Raw genomic sequence first — 22095 nt, forward strand, 5'->3', positions numbered from 1 at the left:
AACAGTAATATAATTATCCCTCTAATGTTTTTGTCGAATTTAAAAAAATTATAAAGAGTGAACATATATAAAATCTTCACATATTGGAAATGTAACTCAAATAATGAGATGATCCATAAGATAAAAGAAAAATGTAAATTGCACAAACAAACATTCATACATGTAAAATTTTAACAAGTTCAAATTAAAACTAAAATATTAAATAAAAATAGGATTTTTGGCGTTCATTTCTTATCCATTATTGTATCTTTTGATGGTGTGCGTAGGGAAAACCTCACTTGATGGAAGAAGGCAGGAAAAAAGCACAAAGTGATGAACTAATAAGTACGCAAGAGTGTCATTTCTTACATACTTTAGCGGGCATATTATATTTACCATCTTGCCACAATCATAGATGCACCTTATATATTTGCTAAATTATGGGGAGAAATGTATTAAACCACACAAATGATGAGTTGCATCAAATTAAAATTTGAAGACTGAGTTATCACTGAATCAAAATTTTAGGGATTAAATGATTAATTTTTTATCCATATTTCATCTCTTCCTAGTATCATAGTTTCATATTGTTCAGGGAAAGGTCTTTAAGCTAAATCGAAGTAAAATAAATGCACATTTGTTGTGGACAAAAGAAAATAGCTACCGAGTAACGTGCTTTTCAATATTTCAACCACCACGGCAGATTTCTTCTTCGCATCTTTCCAAGGCTCTTCAAAGATCCCTGCAGACAAGCCATCTGCATATTATATATATATATATATATATATATATATATATATATAAAGTACAAACACTCCCCCGTCGTTAATATGAACACATTCTGAAAATTTTGCTTGTTCCTTAATATAAGAAACTTCATAAAGTTTAATTAACTATTTGCGAGTTACTTCCAAAAATGCTTGCATATCTAACCAGTTCATTTGTGGGGCGTATTTGACTTTATGCATACTTGTACCAAATGATTTTTTCTTTATAATTTTCTGCAAATTAAATATTATGAGTCACAAAATTTGTTAGTGTCTTAACATATTACACACGAATCAATGAACCGTATCCCACTCGATTCCCAAACACTATTTGTTAGCATAATACAATTCTCTCTCTAAAATTTTTCTTGACTTAAAAAAATATAAAGCGTGAACATAATTTTTATGTAGTGGAAACGTAACTCAAATAGTGAAATGATCCACAAGTTAAAGTCAAGGAAAAATGACACACAAAAAAAGCTGAAAAATTGTAAATGCCAAGTAAGGCATATCAACAAAAATTTGTTATCCTTTATAAATTTAGTATTATCAATACCAAATAAACTATTATTACCAAACCTGATTTGGGATTTAGTAATTTTCAGCTTCTTTTTTGTTATCTTGAAGTCAATTATAATTACAGACTCTTAGATGACATATTTACCATATTGCCACAATCAAACAAAGTGCTTACATTTGCTTCGCTGGCTGGCATGCAATTCTTGAAGCGTCGTGGCCTCATTCTTCTCCTCAACTGCCAAGAACCCTTCGAAGTTCCAAACAAACAAGCCATTTTTAATATTATTGTGTGTGTGTGGATAAAGAAACTACAAATACTCCCCCATTTTTAATATGAACACATTCTGAAAATTTTGCTTGTTCCTTAATGCAAGAAACTTCATAAAATTTAATTAAGTATTTATGAGTTATTTCCAAAAATGTTTGCATATCTAACTAGTTCATTTGTGTGGCGTGCTACATATTTGAACTCTTGAGAAACATAACGTTTCTAGTTTTCAAATAAGGCCATACAGAGAAGAAACGTAAACAATATTCATCGTTATAAAATGGTACTCCGGATTTTATTATAAAAATCTCAAGTATGTTTCATCATATAATGTGTCTTGTCTAAAGTATTAATTTTTTCAAACTGGTATCCCTTACTAATTAAAAATTTCTCAACCAATTGACTAAAATCCTTTAAGTAATGACTTTTATTAAAGGTAATTTTGATATTCTACCAAAAAAACATAACGTATTTAAACTAACTTTTTTAACTTATGTAAAATTATTATTAAATAATCGTAACAAGCTAAGGATAGGAGGGAATTCTTTCAAACATTGATATAGCTAGGAAGCTTGAAATGCATTAGAAGAAAGCCAAGCATGAAATCATAGACACACACATGTTCACATTGCATTCCCTTCACAGACATAGAACTTACGATAAATTGGACGAGCAAGGCTTGGTAGTTCAAGGAGGGCAGTACTTTCGAAAGCTGAACGATTTGCTGCTAGGAGATGAAGTGGAGACAACCCTTGCTTGTTGCGCTTCATCATGTTTTCCAAATGATCTCTATAAAGGTGAACGATTTCGATTGCCACGTCTGCACTTAGCAGTACTTCATCGTAAGTATATTAACAGTATTTGAAAGAATGGATGCTAATTTAGATTTACCAGCATGCCCTTCTGCAATTGCACAATGAAGAATGGTGTCATCGTTGTTGTTCCTTATACATTGATCAATGTCGGTCGAAGAAACATCATGGATTCCCACATACAGATAATAAAGCCAAAGAAAAGCTTCTTTGTTGCCATGGAGAGCCGCTAAGAAAAGGGGTGTCTCGCCATCAATGTTGCGACGAGCAATTAAAGAGGGGTCTCCGTCACCCATCTTCCTGCACATTTTAACATCTCCTCTTATTGCTGCAAGGTGCAATGGAGTGTTCTTTCTATCATTTTCGGCGCCAAGAACAGCTTTCACGTTCCAGCTTTCCTCACCATTTTCATTCATTGTAAGCTCCACATCCTCTTGGAAGGGACAGTTTTCTTGTTCAACTAAGAATTCAACTAAGAATTCAACCATGTTCGTTTGCCCGCAAGACACAGCCATGTGTAAAACTGTATCTCCCGTCCCTGTTATCTTGGCCGTCCAAGGCGCCCTCTCTCGCTTGCAAGTTTCCAATACTTCTGACCACTTTCCTTTCATGGCATCACTACGCAATTTCTGCTCCAGATTTAGGCCCTGGACTTCACCGACCGACGAACTCATTGTCTCTGGCACGATTGACTTCAATGGACAAATTAATTGAAGGGGTTGTTATATATACAAGGCAAGCTTTGCTCAACTATCCAGCAATTCCCAATCTTGGCCGGAAGAAGAGGTTTCAGGCAACTGAATATGCTGTTATTCCTACATGGAAAGAGAAGTTGAAACATGGGACAAGTTTGGATTGATGGTGAGGGACATGGTTTTTATTTTATAATTTTATTATTGTATTGTTAACGGATGTTTTTGATAATATATTTAATTTTCATTTCTTTTCGCATTCTGATGAATTTGATTTCATTTGGTTCAATTCATCTTTTTAGGTTATTTAATTTTTTTATAACGTTTACTTCACAGATATTAATATTATTTCTTACATATATTGGACCATCATGCTTACATGAAATGTTCAAAAATAATTTTATTATTATATTAATAAAAATATATCAATTTGGGATGGTCTAAGATGTTACAGAAAATCAATCACTGAATCACATTTAGAAAAGACCTTCGAAAAAACAAAATGAATAAATATATAAATGCTGCATAGGTCAAAATACCATACTCAATATAAGTTAATATTTCAACTAAACACACTATTTATAAACCATATATGCATGTACGTCAAATTGGCTTCCTCCATATTTCTATAAAAACTCTGAGAAAGAGATATTATTTATGAGCATAACTAATGCAGCTTAGGCTAGTTAGAATAGGCATTTAATATTAGAAAGATGACATGTGTAGAAATGGGCAGTATTAAAAGTTCAATTTTTTTACACTGGTTGCAAAACCAGTGTATAAAATGTTACTAGTACAACCGGTGTAAAAAACAAAACAAAAAATAATCTGTGATTTGAGAATCAAGTTAAAGTTAAAATGCAATCAATTCTCCGGTAATCCATGTGACAAAAAAAAAAAGTGAGAGATATGAGAATGAAACAGAAAAAGAAAAGTAGATAAATTTTACCTCAATCAGACGTGCGCCGTTGAGACGGATGGTATCTTGAGCTTTTCTTTATCGGCAGTCATTGTGTCGAACATGTGATCTGCATAAAGAAATGAATATATCACTTTTCTCTTCCAGTCTAACACTAATACAGTAACACTGTAGGGAATCGAGAATTCAAGAACAGAGCAAACGATCAAAGAAGAAAGGTAGATTCAAAACTGCTGATCTTATTTCTTTTCACTGTGTACGTACGCCTCTACTTTCATGAAAGCAGTCAACTGAATTCTTTCAATGACTATTAAATTTAAGCCCTTGCCAAATTAAATTTAAATGATGTCAACGGGAACTATAGGTCATAGTTATGGAAGACCAGACCAAACAAGAACCCCATAAACAGAAAATATATCAATGACGCCCAAAAGAAGGAAAACTTGAAGAAGAAAGAGTGCATGAATGAGGAGGTGGGGGAGAAAAATGAACCAACAACAACCAATAAGAAGTTAATGATGTCAAAGAAGCAGAGGCTTACTAAATTAAAGAAATGGCAGAATGAGATTGTAACTTCGCCCAAACCAAATCTTAAAGAAGCGGATGTGAGTGTGGAGAAGAGAGATAAGCAGAGAGGCATTATATAGACAAGAAGCAGACCCTACATCCTCCTTAATCTTTCTTCTACCTGACGGTGAAATCCCAAAAGAAAATTCAATGAAATTTCAATTTCAACAACCCGTCGGCAAAAACGCGCAAGGGAAAGAATAAAGCCATCATGGTCATCTTCTTCCTTGCGCTTTCACCTTTTCTTTTCTTCTTCTTCTTCCATTTGTTTTTTTCTTTTGTCTTCTCCAAGCGCTCCCCCCCCCCCTTTTCTTCTTTTGTCTTCTTCAAGCGCCCTCCTGCTTTTCTTTCCTGATTCTCTTAAGACTGGTTTTGCGGTTCGGTATTAGTCACAAAGCTACTTCTCTGCTTCCCCAATTCAGCTGATTTGTTCCCATTTTTGCATGTTATTAAAACTATTTTATTTAAAAACAAGACATAGATCAATTAACTTATATTCATTACATACGTCAAGTTCATAAGTTAACTTACAAGCATGTATACACATTTTGACAGATACAATAACAAAATAACAAGTTTCCATATTTCATAAATGAATTTACAAGTCCATATATGCATTTTAACAACCAATAGTTGTAAAACAACAAGTGTCCTTATAAAAATTTACAAATCTTGGTTTACATTATAAGAATTTGTAAAAAAATTTACAACCATTCATAGATGAATTTATAAGTACACATACACATTTTAGCAACAAAAATTCGTTGGCAAAAAAATAGAAAAATAAAAAATGTGATTGAAAAATTTACTAGAGGACATGAGCAACTTGATCTAAGCTTTGTCCTTGATTTAAGTTATGTCAACAAAAGTGATTATTGTCATTTTAATATGATAGGTGAAACAATTAAATTTGATTATAAACATCAATATATAAATTTATAACTTTATCATTAATATGATTGCAAAAAGTTAAATATTTATTAAAAAACAACTTAGCCGTAGCTCTATTTTTCACTCCTTCATCTTTTGACATACCAAGTACGTAATAAGCAAGAGACTTATGTTACTTTAATATGAATTGAAAACAGGACAAGTAATTTAAGTTAACTTCACTTGAAAATAAATTGAGGGCTGAGAAAAATATTAAACCGTAATGATCCAAGATGTTCTTATAACAAGTAATGCACGACATTATCATATTTCATATCCTCTTATATCAATATTAACACAGAATACCTTTCGTATGGGGGGAAAAAAAAGAAAGAAAGATATTAACATAGAAAACCGACAACTTTGCCGCACAAATTATATCATAGAGAAAATCATTATGTGATATCAAGGGAGGAACATATCTATAAAAAATTCCGTATAGAACAAGTAAGCAACATGTCAAGTTTCCACAAAAAGAATGAGAATAGGTACATGTTACTCATCCGTTGCAAGAAGTTAGTTTGATATATGTACATGTATTATACTCTCTCCTCTCCCTTGCTTAGTTCCCTTTGTTTCTAGATATAAAATACAACAGAAGAATTTACTTTGATTTTAATAAGTTACACGAGTATTGCATTTAAAAAATAATCATGTTGACGTTATGAATCTTTCTCTATTATGTGCTGGATTTGTTAGTAGTATCATGAGCATTTGCGCGTTTCTTGGAGGTGTATCGCTCACTAAAAAGCTGACAAGTGAGGCTTTAGAAAAAGAAAAAATTGGCCAGCACTTTTATTTTTTCTTTTTCTCTTTTGGCCAACTGGAGAGTACCCTTTTTTTTTCTTCTCTTTTTCTTTTTTGGCCAACTGGCCAGCTTTTTTACTCGAGTCCAGCTAATAATGTTTTTTCCCACTTAGGAAGACGATTTTCCATTTTTAAAAGGTTAATACCCTTGTTAGTTTAAAAAATTTAACCACATTTTGATTTGGTTCCTAAAATTTAACCTCATTTTGGTTTTGGTCCTTAAAATTTGAAACCAGTGGTTCCGGTTCCGAAAATTTGATCTTATTTTAATTTTGGTCCTTGAAATTTTGAACCGATGTTTTAATACATGAAATTTGACTTCATTTTGATCAGGTTTAAAAATTTTTGTTCCTAAAATAAGGGTGAAAATCAAAATGATGTTAAATTTCAAGGACCAAAGTTACTTGTTTCAAATTCCAACCGTTAGTTTCAAATTTCAAGGACTAAAGATGGTAGTAACCCTTAAATTATTATAAAATTTTGTTTTAATGTTATTACTCGTTAACTTTTTTTGGGGCCATCGTTGGTTCTTTCTTTCTTCCTGTTTTTTTTTTTCCCCAACAGGAAACAAAGATTCATTACTGCAAAAGAGGCACAACCAGTTCTACAACCAAAAGAACGCAACTACAAAATGCAAAACAAACAAAAAGAAGAAATCACATCCAGCTCCTATGACTTCCTAAGCCATCGTTCTTTCTTGACTGAAAGGTCAATAATGGTCTTTTATTAGTTTATATACAAAGGCATGGTTTATTTAATATAGGGAAAAGGTAAACAATATTTTAATTTGCCAACAAATTAAAAACTGATCATTAATTTGACACCTATGGTTTTGTATGTCCAATTATGAAATCAGTCTCTAGGCTTTAATCTAACACCCAAGAATGTCACATCCTACTTTAGAATAATCCTTATTCAGAAGCAGAAGCTATATGTTAATTAGGTTCTATTAGATGCAGTTAGATGCTAAAAAATCTTGCATCTTGCACGTAAAAGCTCATCAATTGCATTCACTTCAATCTGGTATGCTTCAGAATTTTGGCTGACTTAAAAAATTTATAACTTATTCCAGAAATTCTTAACCTTAAAAACTGCCTTATAAGTTCTCTGTATTGGATCCAGATTTTACACACACTAACTTGGAAAATTTATTTCTCATGTTTTATGGTGCTCCAATGAATGTAATCTATGAGTTGAGAAATTTAAAATGTCTTCTCCAAAGAGAAAAAAATTTGGACCAGGAAATCGGTATTTTACTTTGCAAATTGGACGCCTTTTACTAACTTTTAAGCTCTTGTTCTGGAATTAGCTCTTGGGCTCTCTTAATTCTTGAAGAAATCTGTGACTATAAAACACGTGATTTGTGATTTTTTTTTTTTTAAGCCGTTCGGTTCTTGTGAACGATACCACCATTTGAACTTTGAAGTGAAATGGTCACAATATCAAATTAATCACAGACAATGTTCTAAAAATAAAGGGTGATGATGATGGGTCTTGTTTGAACCAGAAGTTTCTATCTGTGGGAACTTTATTTTCTTCCTTTTTCTTGGTGTCTCGGTACTTAATGGCAGGGGTAGCCTTGTGGCTAGGGGATGGAATATTGGCAAAGTTGGCAGTGATAAGATCAAGAGAGAATTGCGCCAAAGTCTCAAAGAAGGAATATAATTGCTAAAAGGTTCCAATAGCAACTAAGCAGCATGTAATGATAAGTTTCAGAGTAGGAAATGACAACTTATAACTTGTTGCTAGGACTTTTTAGTAGTTATGTTTTTCCTTTAGAACCTCATTGTTGTTCTCCCTAGGATCAAAGTATAAAGGGAACTGCTCCAAAACAAAAGCAGTGACAACCAAAGATATGGATGTGTTGCTTAAGCAAGAAAGCATGACCAACACAGAAAGAGAGCCAAATGTTGGCAATGGCGAAGAACAAGGAGGTCATGAAAAAAAGATAAGCCTCTTGGGAAGTTCCATGTGGAAGTCTATAGGCTGATAACGAGAGGTGAGAATAGAGAGGAAGAGGAAGGTGGAGATGAGAGAGAAGCTATTTGCACCACAAGTGCACGGGTCGTCACAAGTAATAAAGTAATAAGTAAAGTATCATTCCCACAAGGATTTGGTTTCAAAACCTGGTCAAATATTGATTATCATACTTTCACTTAACTTGAGTAATACAAATATCAAGAGCGAAAACAACTATTTATAATGTTAAAAATTAATTAAAAGAAAAAGTGATTTTTCAATTCTAATAATTCAGAGGGATCTAGGATTATTTATCCCCCTTATATTTTAAAAGTATTCAATTAAGTCCCCATTGTATTTGCTTCTTAATTATAGATTATGTTAGCTAAGGATACTAAATTACCGATAAGTGCTCTCTCAAGTCTCTAAATAGGTGTTCACTCAATTAATTCCTTAATCTCTTGATTAATTAATTAAGCCTCAATTTTAATTGCAAATCTTATATGACTATGTGAGGTTAATGAGTATACCTTTATGGCATTAACAAAACCATCTATCCAACTAACAAATTTCAAGTTCTCACACAATTAAACCCAAGTTCTACACTTAACCTAGTCCTCTCAAGCATCAATCAAGTGAACCCAACAACCTCATTGGTGGCCAATCAACAAGAAGCATTAAGCATAGAGTAAAATCAACACAATCATATCATTAATCACAAATATATAGGGGAAATAAGTACTTAATCCATACAAGAGTTCAAAATAATCCTAGAATCAAAGTACTTAGCCACATACTCAAAAAATCCATAAGAACATATATATATACACACATCAGCACAAAATGGAACAAGAGTAGAGAAAGTAAGATGGAGAGAAAAAACCAAGGAAAGAAGCCCAAATCTCTTCAAAGCTCCAACTCCCACCTCAATCTCCCTCAAGAAGCAAGTCCTAGCACAGCTAAATATTCCCAAGAACGACCTAGAACCGAAGAATGGCAGCCAGGGTTGAGTTTGGGGTCTTAAAACCTAAAATTTTCTAGCTAAGTTGAGCTGTGCATTTTGCTATCAGTGACAACAACGCGACCTAAAAATTTTGCACCGCGGCCAAGTTTGCCTCTATTTCAGTTGGGCCGCAGCCAAAACAGAGTGCGCCGTAGCTCATTTTGCCTTTGAAAAATTTTGTACTTCTCACTCAAATGAGGAGTTCTACCTATGATTTGGCCTCTATTTGTTCTTCTTTGATTACCATAATGTAATTCTTAAGAAACCTTGATCTTTATGGGTTGAAACTTTAATTCCTAGACCAAAATAACCTTGCAAAAATGACAAACTTTATAAGCTCAAAAATAACAAGGAGAAATGCCAAAATATGAACAAATATATCTAAGATTGCATAGAACTTAAAGAAAAAGTGTTGAAATGACATGAAATTCTAGAGATTAACACACAGTAACGTGCGTATCTTCATTTGCCTATATTCTCTACTAATAGAAGTATATTCTTTCCTTCAGTATTCACATCTTTAATCCTCGATGGAAATAATTCTAGAATTCTCTCCACCATTTCTGTCACACCATCTTCATAGCAATCATTAGAGGAGTCTCCATGGTTATTGTACCTGGTGTTGCTATTGATTCTAACTGTGTCATGAAACATTTTGTGACCATCATTATTGTAGGTGAAGAATGAATTATGATTCCTAAAATGTCAAGGTTCTATATATATACTCCTCTGGTCCTTAATATAACATATATTTAACCAATTTGATTAAGAAAGTTAGATAAGTTAGTTAATTATAAGAAATATGACATTTTTTTCCATGAAGCACTATAATCATCTTCCTTAATATCCTCCCTCCCTCTCCTACAATTGATTATGGTTCATGGAGTATCAATAGAGGTAATTTAGGAAAAACTAATATATATTAGAAGTAGGTCTTACATTTAAAACCAAGATCAACTAAATAATTAAGTCTTATATTAAAGATCAAAAGAGTATATGAAAGGTGTAATAATGTTTTATAAAGTAACATTTTGGAATTTTCATGAATTTTCTTTTTACCGTTATAATTTTCTTCCAGTTGCTGCAGGAAAATTGAAAGCTGCTCAGAGGCGGTTCTCGATATGATCATTTGTGCCATATGTTCATTGGAAGCATTTTGAAGAAGTTTGGTCATTACTACAAGCGACATTTTCTGCTTCCTCAACATTTTTGGGGACTCATCGTACAATCTCTCTGGGAATATTAAGGACCAGTAGTTCATCAGCAGGGACAATGTTATCAAAAATTATATTATTTAAAAGCAGTTTATATATAATCACACACACACATATATATGCAATAAAATATGCACAATTTTAGACATCTTTTTCCCAAGATAGTTTCTTTCCATATCAAGATCTAACTTGAACCGATATACTCCTCTCCTTTCTCTAGCTTAGAGGAAAACGTAGTCCCCAAGGCTAAGATGTTGTCTTTAGCCAGATAACCGATGGAAATACGCAGCAGATATATGCATATGGGAATGATTTGCATACCTATTTCAGAAAATGGGAACACCAGGATGGAGCTGTATTTGGACAACCAAAGCATCGACTTGAGAAACTTGTTCCGAGTGTCGTCTTCTTCTTCTTCTGCAAATATTAAGGCACAAAGTTTTGTTAGTCCTAACGTATTAATGATAATAAACCATATTCCACTCGATCCCCAAACATTGTTTGTTAGCATTAATTAATTCTCCCCCTAAATTAATAATTTTTTTTAACCAGAAATATGTGGGAGAACGCTATTCCAATTAATTTTTTTTACCAGAATATTCCAAATTAATATATATTGTATTAGTGATCCTACATATGTGCATGATTTTTTATCACAAAAAAAGAAAATTGTACATGCTACTGCGTGCATGCACATTGACGGGCCATACCTGCGTTAGGAAATGACAATAGGGAGAATTATGCCTAAGGATCGATGAGTAATAAATTTGGAGGCTTCTTAATAATAAATTTGTAAATTTGCTCTGTTAGCATTAGTTCTCACAAAAAGTGCATATAGAAGAATAGATGAAGTACTACCTCCGATCCTTAACATAAAAGTTAGTTTGACATTTAATTTGATACTAAATATAAGACCTCCAATTCACTTTGTCCCTTATATTTATCTATTTTTCCTAAGTAATCTTTGTAGTAATTGCACATGTTAAAGTTCTTCAAATGGTAGTTCTAGTTAATGCATATGATTAGTATGGGTATTCTAGAAAAAATAACACATATTTATTACAAATAACTAGCTTAACAAATTTTCTTATTCTCTCCAAATTAATCAATTAAATCTTATATTAAGAACAAAAAATCGTATAGAGGGAAGAAGGCAGGAATAAGCTAAGCACAAGAAGAGTGATGAAACGAGTAAGCAGAGGACATCAAATGTGTTAGACAGCAACAGATATAACGGATTGAGCTGCATTAAATTTTAAAAAAATTTTGGAAAAAATGATTATTTTTTGTTGTATTTTATCTCTACCTAACATCATATTGTTGTATATATGTTGTTAAATGCAAGGACTTTAATAAGCTAATGCTAATTAATATAAATGCTCATGGACAAAATTAAAGTAAATAGTTAAGGAGTAACATGTAAAACATACTTATCTGAATTACCTTGTTGTAGTTCTTCACGCGTCCTGGCCCTTCTTAAGATTAAATTTCCACTCCCGTTCTTTTACCCAAAAAAAAAAAATCTCGTTCCCATTCAACAATCCAAACTAGCATGAATATTCTTGGATGATAACTTCTTGTCATGTGTAATTAATAGAAATTCTTCATAGAGTAAATTACAAATTTAAGAAACAAAATGGATTAGTGTCTTATATTTAGAACTAAATTAAATCTCCAACTATCTCTTGTATTGAAGACAAGAGGCAGTATTTCTAAAAATGTTTATATATACCTAATTGGTTTATTTGTGTGGCGTATTTGACTATATGCATATTTATAGCCTTGACAAGTATGCTGTTTTAATTTTTGAAATGAGGCCATATATACAAAGGAGATATCTCAACCATATTAAAAAATAATCAACATGACATTATAAATGCACCTCCAACAATAATCAACGTGACATTATAAATGCTACCTTCAAATATTGTTAGATATAGGAAACTCGAAATGCATCAGAAAAAAGCCGCTCTGCGTACACATCGCACTCCCTTCACAGAAAATAGAACTTACTCTCAGCTTGAATAAGAGCAGTTGGACCTAGAGTCAATGACAGATGAGGGAGGCCAGTAGACGTGAAAGCCGAACGCTGTGCTGCTAAGAGATGAAGTGGAGACAATCCTTCCTTATTGCGCTTCATCATTTCTTTCAGATGATCATTATAAAGGTGAACAATTTCTTTTGCCACGTCTGCACTTAGTAGCACCTCATCATTTATGAAAGAATGAATTAATGTTAATTTGGATTTTACCCATATGCCCCTGTGCAATTGCACAATGAAGAATGGTATCCCCGTTGTCCCTTATACAATGAGCAAAGTCGGTTTAAGAAACTCCGCGGCTCTCTTCTTTCCTGCCATAGAGAGCTGCCAAAGAAGTGTCAACAATTAAGGAGGGGTTTGTGCCCCTGATCTTCTTGCGAGTTTCAACATTGCTCATTCTTGCTGCTAAACAGAGGAGTGTTTCTTGCATTATTCTCAGCACGAAGGACGAGGTTCACATTCACTGTAACCACTACCTTGTTAATATTCATATGATGAAGCAGATTTTTCTCTTGTTGAACTAAGAAGTCAACCATGTCTGCCACCACCTTCTCTTCCTCATTAGACAGAGCCATGTGTCACACTGTGTCTCTTGTAGCTAGCCGTTATCTTCTCCGTCCAAGGCGCCCTTTCTTGCTTGCATGTTTCAAATATTTCGGATCACTTTCCTCTCATGTCATCACTGCGCAGTTTCTCCAATGAACTCATTGTCTCTCACACGATTATTGACTTTAGTGGACTGCTTACATAAGACGGGTTTGCTCAGCTGTCAAGTAATTCCCAATCTTGGCAAGAAGACGAGATTATCGCATCTCACGTAGAAATGGAGTACCTTGGATTGGTTGTAAGGGATATGCTTTTTAACCGATGCTTTTAATAATATACTACCTCCGCTCATAAATATGAGAACTAGTTGACTAATTTGAGTATATTAAAGAAATAAATTAAGTTAGTTATTTGTAACAAATAAGTGTTGTTTTTCCTAAAATATCTTTAATCAAGTTTATTAGCTAGAAATATCATTATTAGAAGGACTATCTTGGGAAAAAAATAGATAAATATGAAAGACAAAGTGGATTCGGTTCTTATATTTAGGATCAAAATAAAAGTCAAACGAGGTCTTTTATTAGGAATTGGAGGTAGTATTTAATTTTCAATTCATTTTGCATTCTGATCGATCAATTTGATCTAATTTGGTTCAATTCAACTTTTTAAGCGATCTAATACCTTTTCTATATGTTTACTTCGCAGATATTAATATTATTTCTTAAAGAGTTGAATTGAAGCTTCATGCTAACATGAACTATTAAAAGATTAGTTTTAAGATTATGTTAATTAAAAAATGTTGCTAAAATTGTGAGAGATATGGAAATGAAACAGAAAAAAAGGAGGGAATGATGATTCAACGACAGAAATGAGAGGAAAAAAAGAGAGTCAGTCTTACCTCAATCGACGCATGCCATTGAGACGAATGGTATCTTATACTTTTCTTTAGCGTGATTGAGTCATTTTGTCGGACATGTGACCTGCATAGAGAATTGAACATCAGTTAACACTAAGGGAAAATGGCATTAAGGTCCCATACAATACAAAATACTACAAAAAGGTCCCAAGAAATTTGTTAATGATTCTAAAGTCCCAAAGGGACTTGAGTGCAATTTGGTGAATTGTAAAAAGATGTCTCTGCCCCTGGTGAGATGCATCTAAACTAACTCAAAGCTGCCCTGTTTTTCAGTCTGAAAATCAATACTCTATACGCAGGAAGCAAGAGAGAAAAAACCCAAATTTCATTCTGCTTCTTTCCCCATTCCCATCTGAAAATCTCATCCACTCTATTAATGTCAATCATTGGCAAAAATCGCTTGTGTTTTTGGTTTGGTGTATGTTTGGTCATTCAAGTTGGGGTTTTATTATTATGAGTGTTTTGTTTCTGGGTATATTGTAGGTGGATTGAAGGTGGGCTTGCTTTGTCTAGGCATGGTTCAGGAGGAATTGATGAGAAAGATGAAGGTTGGTGTGATTAGAAACCCTTACTGTGAAATAGGAAAATATGTTGTCAATAGGGCCGCGACAGTTGTCAATATAACTCCTTGACTTGTCAATAGTAACAGCATTGTACAGATTTATATTAAGTGATTTTTAAAATTTTTTACACAAAGGCTATGACCTTCTGTAACCTTGACTCATTGGTAGAGGTCACGAAAAGAGGAAGAAGAGGCAAACATGAGGCAAAAAAAAAAAGCCACTTTGATCCTATGCAAATGATCGCAAAAGAAGTTTTTCGTAAATAGAAGTGACATAAATTTTTTTTGTAAATGTCACAACACACACAAATAATTAGTTTAATACTGGATACATGCAACTATATGTTTTTTTTAATGGGGTTATAAAATCGGTGTAATTACATGTATATGAAGTTGTAAATGAAAGTTAGCTGTGTATTACATTCTGATGCATAGTTAGTTGTCATTATCCGCACCCTTCATTGTCATTATATGCTTCGTCACTTGTCACTCACTGCACCATCAGTTGTCAATTAATGTGCTGATATGAATTTTAAAAAAAAAATGATTTTTGTTACATAATATTACACAACATCATACAATATCACTAATTCCTCAAAACTAATTTATTTTTTATAATGTGATATAGAATAGTTATTAAAAGTCAATCATCACTGATATGAAGTCATAAAATCACTTGTCATGAACAACATATTCACTTGTTAATGGTTTTGCTCTGTTCTGATGTTAGTTTAGTAGCAAAGGAAGAAAAAAATGAAGGTTAGTATGTGTAGAAACTCTTAGCATGAAATGGGATATTGTGTTGTCAATCAGGCCGCGATAGTTGTCAATGTGTGCCACGACAGTTGTCAAGGTAGCTCCTTGACTTGTCAATGACAGTTGCGTGATTCTTGATGCAGGTTTAAATTACTGATGGTGAGTACATCTGGAAAGCATCTATTTTGCTTTGTTCACATAGGGAGGAAGTTTATAAATGATAGAGAAGATGATATGAGATATGTGGGAGGTACTGTAAGAACAACAATATAAAGGAGGGCACAAGTTATGAAGAATTGAAGAAAATTATATCATCAATTGCTGGAAAAGAAAGTAACTCATTTCTTTTGAAATTCTCAGTTGTGTATAGCTCAACAGCATCTAGCGTAGAAATTAACAACCTAAGTTATCCAAAACAACAAGTAATATAACAGGCGTTAATAACAAGTGATATAACAATTTCATAACAAATAAATGTGTGGATATTAATAATTAATATTCAAAATTTTTACAACTGAAGGTGTCATTTATTTATAATGTTAAGTGATATTTGCATTAAAATATAATTATTAAGAAGAAGATATTACTCAAATTTATGTTCAATTCATAAGAGACAGTGCCTTCATTAACAAGTCACAGTACTTTATTGGCAAGTCACAGTGCCACCATTAACAAGTCATAATGCCACCATTGACAACTGATAATCCGCTGCGGCGTTTGACCATATCTGTCGCCGCACCCCCATCTGTCCCAAGGAGTTGCCATTCTGTGTAAGGCACCGGGGCGCCTAATCATATCCGCCGCAACGCCCAAACCTTTCAAGAAGTTATTCGGTGAATAACAAGTCACGGTGCTACCATTGACAAGTCAGTGTGCTACCATTGATAAGTCATAATGCCACAATTGATAAGTCATAGTGTTTCCATTGACAAGTTATAGTGCCACCATTGACACTTCATTAATGATAATTATACATGACAATATAACCAAAATATAATATGACAGAGTAATTGAAAATATCATATGATACTAAAACAGGTTATATAACTTGAATTCATATTGTTGACAACTTACATCAGCAAATTAATTGACAAGTCACAATGCTCCATTGACAAATTATAATAGGTCTAATAACAATGTAGGGTGTGGATAATGACAGCAGAATCTAACATGCCAAGTTGCACTGATACCATTAACAAGTGAATATGTTATTCATAACAAGTGATTTTATGACTTCATATCAGTGATGATTGACTTTTAATAACTTATAAAAAATGGATTAGTTTTGAGGAATTAGTGATATTGTATGACGTTGTATAACATTATGTAATGAAAATCATATTTTTTTTAAAATTTATATCAGCACATTAATTGACAACTGATGGTACAGTGAGTGACAAGTGACGAAGCATATATTGACAATGAAGGGTGCGGATAATGACAACTAACTATGTATCAGAATGTAATACACAGCTAACTTTCATTTACAACTTCATTTACATGTAATTACATTGATTTTATAACCCCATTAAAAAAAACATATGGTTGCATGTATCTAGTATTAAACTAATTATTTGTGTGTGTTGTGACATCTACAAAAAAAATTTATGTCACTTCTATTTACGAAAAAATTCTTTTGCCATCATTTGTCTAGGATCAAAGTGGCTTTTTTTTTTTTCCTTTTGCCTCATGTAACTACTCACCCTTCTTTGTTGCCTCTTCTTCCTCTTTTTGTGATCTCTACCAATGAGTCAAGGGTACAGAAGGTCATCGCCTTTGTGTAAAAAATTTAAAAAATCAGTTAATATAAATCTGTACAATGCTGTTACTATTGATAAGTCAAGAAGCTATATTGACAATTGTTGCGGCCTTATTTGACAACGTATTTTCCTATTTCGTAGTAAGGGTTTCTAATCACACCAACCTTCATCTTTCTCATCAATTCCCCCTGAACCATACCCAAACAGAGTAAGTCCACCTTCAATCCACCCAAAATATATCCAAAAACAGAACACCCATAATCACCCTACCCACCTATAATAAAACCCCAACTTGAATGACCAAACACACACCAAACCAAAAACACAAGCGATTTTTGCCAATGATTGACATTAATAGAGTGGATGAGATTTTCAGATGGGAATGGGGGAAGAAGCAGAATGAAGTTTGGGTTTTTTTCTCTCTTGCTTCCTGCATATAGAGTGCTGATTTTCAGACTGAAAAACAAGGCAGCTTTGAGTTAGTTTAGATGCATCTCACCAGGGGCAAAGGTGTCTTTTTACAATTCACCAAATTGCACTCAAGTCCCTTTGGGACTTCAGAATCATTATCAAATTTCCTAGGACCTTTTTGTAGTATTTTGTGTTGCATGGAACCTCAATGTCATTTTCCCTAACACTAATACAATAACACTGCAGGGAATCGAAGAAATAAATTCAAAAATTAATTAACCAGTATAATACTTTTATAAGAAAATTAATTAATACTAACTCCGATTTTTAATATAAAACCTATTTGACTAATTTGGGATATTAAGAAAATTACTAAATTACTTTAAAGTATGAGAAAATGACAAAAAGGATGTTGGAAATTACTAAATCCCAAATCAAGTTTGGTAATAATATTTTATTTGGTATTGATAAAATTAAATTTGCCAATAGCAACAAATTTTTTTTGACATTCCTTATTTGCCATTTAGTAATTTTCAACTTTTTTGTCATTTTCCTTAAACTATTTATATTTATCATTTTTTTAAACTAATTTGACTCACTTATAAATTCATATATAAAAAATTTCATGTCTCGTATATTTCATAAATTACAATTGAAAAGTTGTTTTTAAAAACTCTTATGATTAAAAATATTAATAATTAATATCACAATTTTAACGGTTAACGTTAGTTTTTTAATGACAAGGGCAATATTGCTACAATTTTAAATTTCCACCACATTTGCATACAAAAAAACTTTCATGTACTCAATGCTTCTAAATGAAAACTTCTGAGACAACTTTACACCTTAATCCTTCTATATATATATGTTGACTACACCAATTTGGAAAATATATTTAATTTACAGAACTTTTTAATGCAATTACTCCATTCTTATACTCAGATTAAAAAGTGTAAATACATATAGATCACATAAATGCTGTTCCCTTCAGTACATTTAATTGATAGCTTTTTTTAATGACAATTACTATGCCTATTTGCCTCGCAATTAAAATTGAAAAAAAATAAAAGATTAAGGTCTATTCTTGTTACAAAAGATTTTGTGAAGAAGCCGTGGCTGTAATACCAAGAAACCATTGCCTTGGGGCTAACGTAGGATCCACTCAAAGACCTACCGGTTTAGATAAATATCTAATGCGTCCTGATGAACAAAAGAGAGACAATTTATTAAAATTATTTAATGGCCATATAAAATTAGAAAAAATTATGGAATATTAATTTTCAAGGTTTAGAGATATTTTGGAAAATTTATTTCCCCAAAAATGGCTTAAATAATTTTAATAGATAATTTGAAGAGAAAAATGGCTTATTTTCTTAGAAAATTATGAAAAAATACTTAGAGATTTATGTTTAATCTAAGAATTTTAGAATAACCAGTTGTGATTGTAAAGAAGATAATTGAGGCATAAAACCTTAAAATGAGTTAAGGATTAATTTCTGGAATTAAGAGTTATTTTCTTGGAAAATTTAAGAAAAATATTTAGGAGTTAATTTTTGACCCAAAATTTTTAGAGAAATTATTTTATGGGTCAAAGAAGCTAATGGATAATATAAACCCATATAAGATATTGTGGAATAATTTCTGAGTATATATTTTATATTTCAGAAAATAGAAGGAAGGGTGGAAATAGAGAAAGGGATGAAATTGGAATAAGGGGAGGAAATGGAGGGGCATAGCGGTCATTTTGCTACACCACTTCCCTCTCACGTGCCACTTCCTTTTAACCATCTGATCCCTTCTCAACATCCTTCATTTCATTCGGTTTTCCGTAGAGAAGAGAGAGAGAGACGGAGAGCGAGAGAGGGAGAGCACGGGAAAAGCAGTACCGGAGTTGGTGATCGGAGGTATTTCAATGCATGCAAACCGATCAAACTATCCAGGTGAGCCTCATGAGTCCCTTTCTGTCTTCGTTTTCTGGGTTTGATGCATGGTTATGGCGTTTGACGGCGGGGGCAGAGAGACAGGTAGTGAAAGAAAGTGAGTAAAAGGATAGGAGCTTCGGTGAGCTACTGTTCTATGGCAAGATTATAGTATATGATGCTGGTTTTTGTGTTTGCATGTTACTGTTGTCTCTGTTTCATGAGTTCCCAAACAGAGCATGTCATTTCTATGTTCATAGGCATCGGGTTTGAGGTATTAGGAGAGAGTAAACGTGTATTATATGAATATGAACTTGCATGTGGATTTCTTGCTCTGATTTTTGTGAGCCGAAACAGAGCTTTAATTTTCTGGTTATGGGTTATATGTTGGGTCTTTCAGAATTGAAGGAGTGTAGAGAGAGATATATATATATCGGTTTGAATAAGGCTTACTCCTCTATCCTAGGTCAATCGTATTATTGGAAAAATTTTAGTAGGAATTATGGATTGAGATTTTGTGAGCAGGGGAGATTGACGTAACATATATTTATATATATATGTCTTCGTGTGTGGGTGCTCGGAATGTTAAAACTAAATTTGGGAAGCTGAAATTTAGTTGGAAATTAAAGTTACGAGCTCACATTTTTTAAAAAAGATGAATAATTACTTAGATGGTTCATACATGTTTGGAAATATTAAAATGACGTTATGAGAACATGGAAATTGACTATGGGGGTGAAGAATTAAGTTTGGAAGCCGAGAAATTGATTTGGCCTTGTTGGCTAATGTTTCTTGATGTAAAAGGACAACCTTACATGCTTAAAGAATGATTAAAGGTTCTTAAATCAATGTTTGGGTGCTCGATAAAAAAAAAAAAAATTAATTAGAACAGTGGCAGGAGAGGCTGTTCGAAATTTGGGAGATATTAAAGTGATTAAGTGCTACTGACTTGATATATACATATACATGTATATAATTATGCTTGCGTGGATGACGTAGGAAGCTAGAATTAAAAATGAGATGCTGTCTGAATTGTAAGAGAAATTAAAGAGAATGATGAGATGTTCAAAGAGAATAGATTGAGTAAGAAATATTGTCCAAGATGACCAAATATTTAATAGAAGGAATAGAGTTCATTAATGGGTCAAGAGAAGTTATATATTGATAATAAAAGTTTAATGGACTACACATTGACCCACATATCTGTAAAACTATATTATAGGATTTAATATTTGTCTGAGCTCGTCAAGAAAGCCAGTAAGGAAGAAATCTGGACAAGGTAAACTGAAAGAAGAGACTCCAGGTAGTGACTCTTTCCCCTCATATACTTATGCAATAGTTCTGCATGTCTGTTTTTGCCATAGTGACTATATTCTCTCATGAATATATGGTGAATATGTTCTGTGATGAATGACTGTGAGCTCGTAGAGCTGTACTCAAGTATGAGTATGTGAAAGTTGCTTTACATTGAGCTCGTAGAGCTGTACTCAGGTATGAGTATGTGGAGGTTGCTCTGCGTTGAGATCGTAGAGCTGTACTCAGGTATGAGTATGTAGAATTTGCTCTGCGTTGAGCTCGTGCTCAGGTATGAGTATATGGAATTTGCTCTGCGTTGAGCTCGTAGAGCTGTGCTCAGGTATGAGTATGTGGAATTTGCTTTGTATTGAGCTCGTAGAGCTGTACTCAGGTATGAGTATATGATGTTGATTTAATTGCCATGGCCATGTGTGTTGCAAAGGGTGGGATGCATGAGCATCGTTGATTATATTTGTTTGCAAAGCATGGGATGCATGAGCATCGTTGATTATATCTGTTTGCAAAGCTTATGATGTTTGAGCATCGCTGTTTATGCTTGGATGCAAGTACTGATAATATGGCTTGTTTTGCATGCGTTTATGAGCTTTGTATAATTGTACGATGAACTGCCGTCACTACTGAGATTCTTAGAATCTCATCGCTTTCATCTATGACATGCAGTGAAGGCTAGTGGCTCAAAGGGCAAAAGCATGGTATTTAGCTTATATTTAAGAAGGTTGGGAAGCTGAAGAACTTAATTTGTTGGTCACCAAGTTTATTTAGAATAATATAGTTATATTTTGCTAGCCACATGGGGCTATGCTTTTGTGTATAATTATATGTAATTATGTAAAGTACATATGAGTTGTATTTACCTCTATAAAGAGGAAAGTGGTGGCTATGTTGCCAGCAAGTGATTGCCATCACCTTTGATGGCTACTTATTAGTAGATAAATGTTTAGTTATTTCAAAAAATTTAAAATTTTTCAGAAAATCACACTTCTGATACAAGATCAAACCTGGTTTATTGGTTCAATGGCTAATTAATTAACTTTTATGGTATAGTTATAGTAGGTGTTACAGTGGCTATTCAGAAAATATATAAATTTGAGCCAACAAAATTAAGTGCACATGTCCTATAACACCAACCTCCCTCACTTTTATTTTGAAAGTTATTGTGTGTGATTTGATGTTTTTATTTTACCCTCTCGCTCCTTCATTCTGTAGTTTGAGTTTTTTGTTTATTCGACCCCACTTGTACAACTTCATCGGTGATAGATTTTGGGTTGTATTGCCTCCAACAAGAAAATTACATTTACTTAGCCAAAAAAAAAAAACTCTATCATATTCAAAAATATATATATGTATGCGACTTAACCCTATTAAGAAATTTAATTAATTGGATCAATTAATTAATTATTGACATTATTATGACTTGTAAATGTCAGAATG

At 33.0% G+C, this 22095-nt stretch overlaps 1 protein-coding gene across 1 annotated transcript in view; it reads right to left on the bottom strand.

Annotated features, from left to right (window-relative positions):
* LOC114745118 (serine/threonine-protein phosphatase 6 regulatory ankyrin repeat subunit A-like) overlaps positions 1 to 2761 on the bottom strand; it is a 37539-nt gene extending 34778 nt beyond the window's left edge. Inside the window, exon 1 of the mRNA XM_028933260.1 lies at positions 2425 to 2761. Within this exon, the coding sequence (XP_028789093.1) occupies positions 2425 to 2761 (337 nt within the window). The remainder of the gene's footprint in view (positions 1 to 2424) is intronic.
* Positions 2762 to 22095: the final 19334 nt, after the last annotated feature.

This window comes from Neltuma alba, unplaced genomic scaffold (assembly GCF_004799145.2).
Source record: "Neltuma alba isolate B1F8T4 unplaced genomic scaffold, ASM479914v2 tig00004532_pilon, whole genome shotgun sequence".
NCBI lineage: Eukaryota > Viridiplantae > Streptophyta > Magnoliopsida > Fabales > Fabaceae > Neltuma > Neltuma alba.